This window comes from Microchirus variegatus (assembly GCF_963457635.1).
Source record: "Microchirus variegatus genome assembly, chromosome: 13".
Classification (NCBI taxonomy): domain Eukaryota; kingdom Metazoa; phylum Chordata; class Actinopteri; order Pleuronectiformes; family Soleidae; genus Microchirus; species Microchirus variegatus.
In genome coordinates this window covers 7,173,245-7,184,364 of record NC_139814.1, presented here as the reverse complement: position 1 = coordinate 7,184,364, position 11,120 = coordinate 7,173,245, and the positions used below count along the sequence as shown (strand labels likewise).

The following is an 11,120-nucleotide window of genomic DNA, read 5'->3' as shown; positions in this document are numbered from 1 at the left end:
TTATTATAAATCATAATATTAATAATATTAATAATTCATGCCCCGGCAGCTTTGACAGGTGAAAGATGAGGACAGGTGAATAAACTGATATGCTCTTTCACTACTCACAGAGACTTTCATCTTGGGAGAGATAGCCACAGTGTCATAATTCCCATCTTGAAGTGAAAGTGGTTGTCAAAGAAACACTGCTAAGCTGCAATACCTGCAAAATACAACTTCATGGCAAGCTAAAATAACACTTTTATGTTGGGCACCAAGTCACATAATTTCCTCTGTTGAGCAATTTGCACACTTTTAGCCTACAATTTCCCCAGATACTATTTAGTGAAGATGTACACACATCCCAAAACATTTTCATCACTATCATCATTTCTGTCATTCCAGTGTCTTTCTGACTGCGTGCATGTGTAGCCTACGTGTGTACTTCCTGCCTGTCCGCGCAAAGAAATTGGATAGGTTTGCTTGTTATACTGCGTCAAGATCATGACCGACTTCAGATCTCAAAGTTGAGGGCGCTCTGAAACAGACCACTCGTTGATTTGTTGTGGAAAACTTATTGAGGTTGCAGGTTGTTGACAAACTCTCAAATGCATGCCAAACAAGAGTGGCTTCTCTGTGCCCCCCCTTATGCTTTGGTGGTTTATTATCCATTTCCACAGATGGACACTCGCTTCTCTCCAACTCCGGTCAAACTCAAATGGCAAAATTTGATAAGCTTGGTCGAGGGGAAGGGGCGGGCCGGGGAGTGAGGGGAGGGATGATTTCATTGGACTAGCTAAAAAAGAGCCGCGTCTCGTGTCTCAAATACAGTTGTGGGCATTAATGAAGGTCCCTGAGTGAGTGATACAGTTAAAGCATTTGTGACCTTTGACCCATGTTGACTGATATTTTACCTCGTCAGTGACCAGTACTTTTACTTGCAAAATGTTATCAAAATAGTGGTACTTTTACTTGAGGAGAATATTTCAATACTCTTTTGACCTCTGATTATTTTATACACAGCTATTCTTTTTAGGACACTGCATTGACTTCCATTCATTTATACAGCCTACACAAAGTATTATCCCTAACCATAACCAGGTAATGCCTAACCCTAACCTGACCACAATTAAATATGGGTCCTAAACCTAACCAGTTCTTTTGAAATGAGGTTCTTCCCCATTAGGACCAGGTTTAGACTACTGGTCCTGGCTCCAGATTAGGTCCTAAAGAGGTAACAAATACAACTGTTCAACTGCTCATTAACCAGCGATTGTTAGTCGATAGCTGACAATCAACCACTGCTGAGTCATCAGGGCATTATTACACACACATATACACAGTTTTGCAAATACTGTATATCCTTGTTCTGACTCTGCTCAACTTACATTAATTTGTGCAGCCTCATTTATTTAATTTAAACATTTAATCAGCCAATCACATGGCATTTAGGCACATGGACATGGTCGACCTGCTGAAGTTCACACTGAGCATCAAAATTTGGGAGAAAAAAGGTGATTGAATTGATTTTAAACATGGCATGGTGTATGATACCAGAAACAGACAGAGGGACATTTTTATTATTTGTAAAAATTAAGTATAAATGAAGTGTATGTGCATTTCTACTGTCAATGTGTGAAAATCATTCTCAAAAAAATGTCCTGCTAACCCAAACCCAATGAATACAATATGTTCCAAGACAAAACCATGTCAGGGAAAAGGAGAGGTCAAAAATATTGAGGAAAATACCTCAATTGTTGGTTTTGTTTTGTTTTTCAGAGCAACTGTATATGACACTATAAGCAGCAGCATAAACAAAACAATTTTTTTCACCCCTTAAATCTATCACTCCTTTCCAGAAATGAAAAATGTGTGTATTAGAGGAAACTAATGAAGACAGAATACATCATCCACTGCTTTATTTAAATTATTTTCTTTATGAATATAACTGCAGTTGTCTGTCTTCTACTAACACCAACTAACTAATTTATCAAATGATGCCCCCTTTTGGTGAACTCAAAGAAGTGCACAACAATCTTTATAGTCAGACAGTATTAATACTGTGATTCAAAAGATGGATTTTGTAAATGAATTTAAAACACTCCTGTGAGATGAATCAGTTTGAATCACCTCATTAGAAAGTCATTTGAAACATAACCTGGCAGAAAAAAAAGACAAACCCAAGATTTACTTTAAATAATGTATTGAATTTGTTCACTGTTGGTTTAAACTGGTTCTTAAAAGACATTAAAACAATATATATTGTTCATGTTTACAAAATGCATAGAGAAAAAACAACAAAAATGGAACAAAAATTGAGTGATTGCACATAAATCAGTTTAGTTTACAAAAGAAATACACACTCATGTTCCCCAGACACTGTAAAGATGTGAGTATTGTTTTACATCCCACTGGCAATGGTGTGATCTAAGGTAAATAATACATATTTACACATTCTTCCTAACTCTATAATGTTGTAACATGTGCAGAATCTTTTAAAACCAGTCTTTGATAATATACAAAACACTAACACTGTAATTACAGATTATAAATAGATACAAAACATTATGTCGGGGCATTTTATGGCTTGTGTGATATTTACATTCACTATTACTGACTTGGACTTTCCCTGTTCAGAATGTTCAGATCATCACATCCTGTCAGTTTAATGGCAATAATAATAATTAAAAAAAACCTTCCTTTGCACAAGCAACTGGTTCAAAACACTATAAAGAAATACTAAATGGAGAACAAAAAATGGAAACATCGTTGAAAGGTAATGTCAGGTTAGTCTGTGTTTTCAACTGCTGAAAAATTCCAGATGCTGCAGGACTTTGTGGCGTTTTCTCTGAAACACGCTTCATGTCAGCGATACACCACGAGTCCAGCTCCAAACACAGTGTTTCCCATCACACTCCCTCTGTATGTTTTCAATTAAAAGGCTAACTTCCATCAAAATAAGCTCTTGAGGGGGGAACCTCCCTCTGCGACTGTAGACTCTCCACTGACGCAAGTTTTATTTTCTAGGTATTTTGAGCTGAAGAATTCACCTCGGATACACAGTGGGAGGCGAGGCTCAGTCACACAGTGTTCCCACAGCACACTGGTGTGATCATAACAAGGTGCACAGTAACATGATGTATGCTATAACCGTGATATAAATAAGAAACGTGTACAAAAGCCTTCAGTAAAGTGAGTAACTTTTCTTTTTCAGTCTTCATTCATCCTTCATAGTCCTCAAAAACAACATGTTGGTACTAAATGCACATGACTGACATGTGATTCCTTCATATCTCTGTGACGCAGCTGCAGTTCAAGGTTGTGAATTTGATTTTCTCCACCTTTCTCAGTGTTTCCCACACACGTTAAACCCACATGACGACGAGGAAAAGTTTCACGAGGGTTAGTTTCTGTCCTCCTCCTGTCAAAATGGTGCCTACTCCACCTTCCAGATGGCGATTTTTCCGTCATGTTTGCCAGCTCCGCTGAGGACATAGCGATCCTCCGCGGAGCAAAGCGCCGTCACCTTGTCGCCGTGGCCGTGAAGCTCCTTCATCACTTGGTGGCGCTCTGTGTCCAGGATGTAAATCTTTCCTTTGGTAGAGCTGCGGCCAACACCGCCAACCCACACCTGGAGAGCAACGTTCAAAAAGTCAATACCAGTATTTCAATGCATCATAGGTGATATGTGTGTTTAAAGCTGTAGTGTGTAAAACAGGGGTGTCAGACTTTTCCATTATACAAGGTTGTCTTTGCACTCCTCTCTTAAATATTAAGATTTTAGAACTATCTACTCTACTTTTTGCTTTTCCATTAGTGATAGTACCTGGTACCTGGTGCTTTTTTTAGTACCTGCTCTGGTTAGTTTCCAAGCGAGCTGAGCCAATACGAATATGTGATGTCAACAGACTGCTGGCCACTGATTGGTCAGAGAGTGTCGTCACTGTAAGAGTCATGAATCGAAGCGAACAATGCCGAACTGTAGATCAGTTAATACGACTCAAAACTCCTGAAAACAGCATGCTTTAATCTTAGGGCTGTCAAAGTTAACGCGTTAATCGATGCGATTAATACAGCCGAGATTAATGCAATAAAATAATTTAACACAGTTATTAACGCAAGTTTGTTTACTTCAGGTGTGACCTCCGACATGAAAGCCGGGAATGATCCGCGTGAAACAGTCGCTTGCCTGCAGTCAGTCAGAGAGGAGAGGCTGAGATAGAGATAGTCACTGAAGATGGAGAGAGGCGAGGGATTGTTGGCCCGGAGGTTTTTCGTTGTGATGTTAACACATGTTCTTGTTGCATACAGGATGGCAGTCATCCATGTTGGCCTCTATTTTAAGATGACCTGGTTGGCACTTAGCACTCTTGCCTTTGCAGCAAGAAGACCCGGGTTCCTGGGTTTCGAGCCCCGGTTGGAACAACTTCGGAACAGAGGCCTTTTTGCAAGGAGTTTGCATACGTGTGCGTGGGTTTTCTCCGGGTTCTCCGGCTTCCTCCCACAGTCCAAAAACATAGGGATTAGGTGAATTGGTCACTCTGACACAGGTGTGAGTGTGTGAGTGAATGGTTGTTTTTCTCTATATGTGGCCCTGCGATGGACTGGCAAGCTGTCCAGGGTGTACCCCGCCTATCGCACAATGTCAGCTGAGATGGGTACTGCACCCCCCGCGACCCTCTGGTGGAGGATGAAGCGGTAGATAATGGATGGATGGATGGTTGGCACTTGATATGCCTGAGTCTCTTTGAAATTACATTGTTCTACGTGTAGTTCTGTGTTTTAAAAGAAAGATAGAATTAAACAACAATGTCTGATTACTCATTAATTTAGTCATTAGAGGAAAAGCAAAGCTTGCTTGTGTTTGCGATTAATTTATATGAATGCATTTCAAAATGTGATATTAATTAGTTCATGTTTTCTACAGCCCTAGTTAATCTCCAACATTTAGCAAAGGAAATGTCTAAAATCTCAACATTGTGTCACAAAGTGACAATTAAAATTACATTTTTATAAAACAGTGCATTTGTTTGTAAATGTTGCTGTTTATAAAAAGGAAAAAAAGGACCATTGGCCCCTGGAAATCATCCCATCATCAAATCTGGCCCTGGACTTCCCTGGTATAATATAAAGAGAAGGGTTGGCAGTGTTTTGGTCCCAGAAGTTTCACACTGGAGCTTTAAATGTACGTTCTGTGTCTGTGTGCACGAGTACTGTGTAATAACCTGATTTTTCACTTTAATCATGCAGTAACATCCAGTGCAGTCCTGCAGCGCCACACGGTGGAACGGTTTGGTGTGGTCTTTCATGTGCCAAATACACACTTCTCCTGAGTCTACGCACACACTCCACATCTCCTCCCTCTGAAACACACACACACACACACACACACACACACAAACACACAAAAATACAGTAAGTCACGTGAATAACTGAATCATTGAGTAAAAACACAGTGACAGAGAAGTAGAAACAATCACCTCAGGTAACAGCAGTATGGAGCTGAATGTAGCTGTGGATCCTTTCTGCTGCTCTGGCAGATTGAGACGATGTTTCAGAGAACCGTTCCTCCAAACCTCCATGACACTGTCCCTGGAACCTGGACACACACGTTATTATTATTTAGTTATTGCTACTCAACTCATGGCTTTCCACACGAGTCGTTCATGTGAATGTGTGAAACTCACTGCACCACAGCGTGCTGCTCCAGCTGTGGACAGACAGCAGACGATCACAGGACAGACGGAAGTGCCTCTTCACCTGAGTGGTTTAAAGGAGAAATGACAACGTTTATGCAAAACTCATCTAAGAATGTCAGTAGTCAGTGAGGGTTTATCTCAGATTCAAGATTCTTTTATTGTCATGTATTCTGTAACAATGCAATACTTTTAGCAGTAATTCATTTCTCTGTGCTCAGTGTTGTGCTCAACTTTAGAGAGTAGTATAAGAGGTAGAAATGTAGAGAAAACAGTTATATAGAGAAGGTATGTACAAAAGAGTATGAAGTAGGTTCCAAAAATACAAAACAAAAATAATAAATATAAACATAGGATTGTAAATTATAAATCAAGTCAAAGTATCGTTATTAAGATATACAAATATACTCTCATTTTATTTATATTTAGATATAAAGATACACTCCCATGTTATGTCCTGTGTTTTATTTCATGTCCTTTATGGTTAAAAAATGGTAAAAGAATAGATTTGAATATTTAACGTTGATTCGAACTAAAGTAAATCACTACAAACTATAAAACAATACTATACAATACTATTTTAATTGATTAAATTACTATTATTACTATTACTCTTATTACAATTGCTCGCATTATTGTAGGAGACTATTCCTATTGTTTTATAGCATTTTCTTAGCTGAAAATAATGAGCACAGTTTTCAGTTTGACCAACTGCGGGTTCAAAACTGACCTGAAGTGTCGACACGTCCCACACCATCACAGTTCCCTCGACGCTGCAGGAGTACGCCACCTTCTGGCTAAAGAGCAAAGTACACTGGTAAGATTTTATGAATACTTCAGAAACAAATAGACTGTGATATAATTTTTAAGAATTCCCCAAGTAGAACACTGGATGTGATCTCCCTCTAATTAATAATGGGGGAATAGGTTCCTTTTTCAGGGGTTCCACAGACCATGACCTGGCAGGGACTCAAACCAGAAACCCACAAGTCCCAAGCCATAATTCCCTTTGCACTTGGCTATGGGTGGGCCCAAACTGCCAAACTACTAGAAACCATATGCAAACTACCAGATACATAAACTACCAAATCAACACATGTAAACTGCCATACATATTTTTAATGTTTTAATATTTTTGTTTATATACCTGACTGTCTGTATCTATGTAGTCTGTTTCCAGGATAACTACCCATTTCCATTGTTTCTACACAGCAGCAGTGTCAGTTCAACCAAAAGTAAGGTCTTTTTAGACTGTATATGGTTTAATAGATGATGGTGACATACAGTTTGTAACATGTTTCCTCTCTCTATTATTCAGGTTGCTTCTTCTTACACTGAACATGTAAGCAGATGTGCATGTGTGTGTGTGTGTGTGTGTGTGTGTGTGTGTGTGTGTGTGTGTGTGTGTGTGTGTGTGTGTGTGTGTGTGTGTGTGTGTGTGTGTGTGTGTGTGTTTTGTTACCTGTATTTGTCTGTGTCGAGCGCCAGTCCCGTGACCTCTGCCCTGTGCTCGGTCAGCTGTCTGTTACACACCATGGCCACCATGCTGATGATGTAGATAACCGAGTCCTCGGAGCCCATCCACACCTGATCCTTGTCAACTCCCAGCATGCAGTTCTGAAACAGAAAAGACACGTGACTTATCAGGAGACGCGTGGATGCAGAGAAGAGAAAAGTGTCAACAGATGTGGGAAAACTCCTGGTAATACCACATATTAGTGATATGCATGAAATTAACATTTTTCAAGGACATTTTTAAGACCAATCCCCTCAAATTCAAGGACAGATTGTGCTGACAGAGCTTAAGGTGGGAGGGCAACTTGTAAGAGCGGCTTCTCCCATGGCATCCACTTTTACTGATTTGCAGCACGCTCTGCATCTGGACAAGGGATTGTCCTTGGGATCTTGGTCAAAGTCAGTCTTAGTAATTTTCTTTGGTGACAGTGGGCAGTGTCCACAACACAACACCTCAAGTAATTACAACTCCATGTTTGCTCTTCTTAGGCCTAGTCTATGTACACCAAGCAATGCAGGATGCATGAAACAGTAGGCGGCGTCGTAACAAACAAGGGCATCGGGGGATGGGAGACATTTACTTTAATGACCCATGTCTCGCTCCAACGGGTCCTGGAAAAAGGATTTTCCAGGACCCGTGGGAGCCCTGATCACAGTACTTTCAGTTTAATTTAACATTTGTGACAGTCATTTCAGACAGAGTAAGGGATTGGCTGCTGTAAAAGCACTTATCACTTTCTATTTCAACAGGAATTCATAGAACTTCTGCTTAAATGTCAATAGAAAAGTTGAATTTATTCATTTGGAGGAAATCCATTTTTGCAATACCAGACTTCTCCACAAGGAGGCAGCATTGTACCGCATTGTATAAACAGTGGCACTGAGCTACAAAACCCTGTTACATCTGGGGTAACGAAATGCTCATAAACAATCTGGTGTATAAACAAATATGAATGTGTAGAAAAATGTTTTGCTTGTGCACAAAATGTATTTAGATGTTCAGCATCAAATGTTACTTTTCTGACGTGGTAGTGACGACTGTGCAAATATTATGGTTGACTCCAGGGAAAGCACACGCTCTATCTTTCTCACACGCAGATAAGTTAACGTACAGTACTTCATGTGACTGTGACCTGCATGCTTGTAGTGCAGGTCAGTGATTAGCACAGTCCTGAGAAGTTAACACTCAGCCTTAACCTCATTTACAACCTCCTCCTCAAAGACTTTCAAGGCAACTTTAACTCGTGAATGTTTTCTTGGCATAAAAGGTAGAGGGGAGTGAAAAGTATTCAAAACACAGATAACACTGCCACTGTTGGACATCAAGCAACAGGAGCAAAAATGTAAACAACTTCAACATAAAGGCAGAACAACAGTGTCCACCATTCTGTGTTAGTTTCCACAGGAGGTTGACCATCCAGATGCAACATTGCTGTCTTTCACAGATTCTTTGAAGGAGCTCAAACATTTAATGTTTCCCTGTATTAGGGTATAGTTCCCCATTTTAGAATCTTAATGCATGGAGGTAAAAAAAGGAAGAAGAAGCTATACCAAATGGGAATCCCCCTAGTAAACCTCTTCATAGACGCTATCCGCTGTCAAAACTCCAGTCTAGCAGAGCAAGACACAGAGGTACAGGGCTGAAAAACACTGAAAACTGAAATATTCCACTCCAAATTTTCCCCTCCAGCTTTCTTTTTGGTGTCCATTAACTCCTAAAAGTACAGTGTGTAAACTTCAGCAACATTTATTGGGGAAGTTGAATATTCCTCACCTCACACTTCCTTTCCAAATGTGTTGGAAAACCTACAGTGTGTAGGCTTCAGTTAGCATCAAAACTCAAAAGATGTTAAGTTTGTCCATAGTGGCCTCCATAGAGACAGACAGGCTCTGGGTTTCATGAAAATCAACAATTCATAAAATCCATTACAATTATTTTATCCTCAATTTCTAACAAATGACAATAGTTTTACCCAAAGTGTACACCTTTACATAAATACATCACCCTGCACTGTGTCACTGTGTTCACTGGATCACTACCAATTTTGCTGTTGTGATTTAGAGCAGTTTCATTGCCTGTCTTGGAACTTCCTCTGTGGAGTTTGCACGTTCTCCCTGTGACTGCATGGGTTTCCCCCGGGCTCTGTATGAATGTTAGACACATTTGGTCACAGTGGCTCTGATCATCTTTTTGTCATTTTGTTTTGCAATTCCAGCAAAAAAGATCCTTTCCTTTAATATAGATACTTTATAAATTGGATGAGTATGACCTTCACACAGTACAAACTCTTGATAAATATATATATACATACATACACACACATATATATATATACATACATATACACACACATATATATATATATATACATACATATACACATATATATATATATACATACATATACACATATATATATATATATATATATATATATATATATACATACATATACACATATATATATATATACATACATATACACATATATATATATATACACATACAATCATATATATACATAGATACACATACATACATATACACATACACATACACATACACATACACATACATACATACATACATATATATATATATATACATATACACATACATACATACATACATACATAACCCATAATGTAAACGCACATGTTTGAAAAATGAATTTGTACCATATCTTCCACCAAACTTCTTAACAAGGCGCCATGGGGACTGTGCAGTGAATCTGTGTTTTATCACGGCGTGAGCACCATCAACTATACGCATATTTTTCCCTATGGGGACAATAAAGTACGACACATTGTAGACTTGGTGTAGTGGTGTAGTGAGTGCTGTTGCCCATGCAGCTTAAAGACCGGGGTTCACAACCTAGTCAGAACAAAGGTCTTTCTGCATGTTGAGTGTGCATGTTATCCCTGTGTGTGTGTGTGTGTGTGTGTGTGTGTGTGTGTGTGTGTGTGTGTGTGTGGGGTTTCTCCCTGGATTTTTCTAGTTTCTTCCCACATAAAAAACATGCAGATGTTAAAACGACACTAAATCAGGGATGTCTAAAACTTGTGCCAGATTTGATAATGTGAAGAGCTTCTGGGGGCCAATGGTCTTTTAATGGTTTTTTAAAACTTACATACAAATGCATTGTTTTATAATTTTATTTTATTTTATTCATTTAATTTTCATTGTCACAGTTATCAGTTGTAACCAAATCTAAGCCACGCAGTAGTGAACCAATGAAAAGATTCTGCCTTTTTTTCACATCTGGAGTCATATATGATAATAACATAACAGGAGGTGAATGCATCTGTCTGTCACGGCTGGGTTTGCGAATCCAGGACTCTGATTTCAAAGCACGACTCCTTACCAGCTGAGCTAATGAGGACGACCTGCGACTGAGGCCGATTTTCTGTCCCACACCGAGGGCCGGTTTTGGATTTGCCTGCTCTAAATTGACCGTAGGTGTGAATGTGAGAGTGAATGGTTGTTTGTCTCTATGTGTGTGTCCAGGGTATACCGCGCCTTTCACCCTATGTCAGCTGGGATTGGCACCAGCGACCCCGTGACCCTCATGTGGAGAATAAAAGCAGTAGATGACGAATGAACATTGCGTGACTGACTTCATGCAGCAACGGACACATGACTTGTAACTTGTGAACAACACCACATCTGCCAACATCTGGTTATTTGTGTTTAATTTCCACCTTTTGCAAATGTATTTCGTGTGTGTGTGTGTTTTCTTACCAGCCTTGCATTCCCAACATGACAGGTGTGTGTGAGGGACCAGCTGGAAGCGTCGAATACCATCACCTTCCCTCCGCTCACAGACACCCACAACTGACCTGTGAGAAACACAAGGAAAGAGATCACTGCCAGCTTAAAACCTCGGTCATTTATTAACAAACACTGTTTATGAGACGTTCATAAAGTTT

The 11,120-nt window shown here is 39.5% G+C and overlaps 1 protein-coding gene across 1 annotated transcript in view; it reads right to left on the bottom strand.

The window, feature by feature from the left end:
* Nucleotides 1–2,309: 2,309 nt before the first annotated feature.
* dennd3a (DENN/MADD domain containing 3a) overlaps nt 2,310–11,120 on the bottom strand; it is a 32,588-nt gene continuing 23,777 nt past the window's right edge. Inside the window, exons 24-30 of the mRNA XM_083900210.1 lie at nt 10,933–11,030; nt 7,138–7,292; nt 6,406–6,472; nt 5,667–5,739; nt 5,460–5,578; nt 5,205–5,342; nt 2,310–3,610 (exon numbers count right to left, since the gene is read on the bottom strand). Of these exons, the coding sequence (XP_083756336.1) occupies nt 3,416–3,610; nt 5,205–5,342; nt 5,460–5,578; nt 5,667–5,739; nt 6,406–6,472; nt 7,138–7,292; nt 10,933–11,030 (845 nt within the window). The 3' untranslated portion in view covers nt 2,310–3,415. The remainder of the gene's footprint in view (nt 3,611–5,204; nt 5,343–5,459; nt 5,579–5,666; nt 5,740–6,405; nt 6,473–7,137; nt 7,293–10,932; nt 11,031–11,120) is intronic.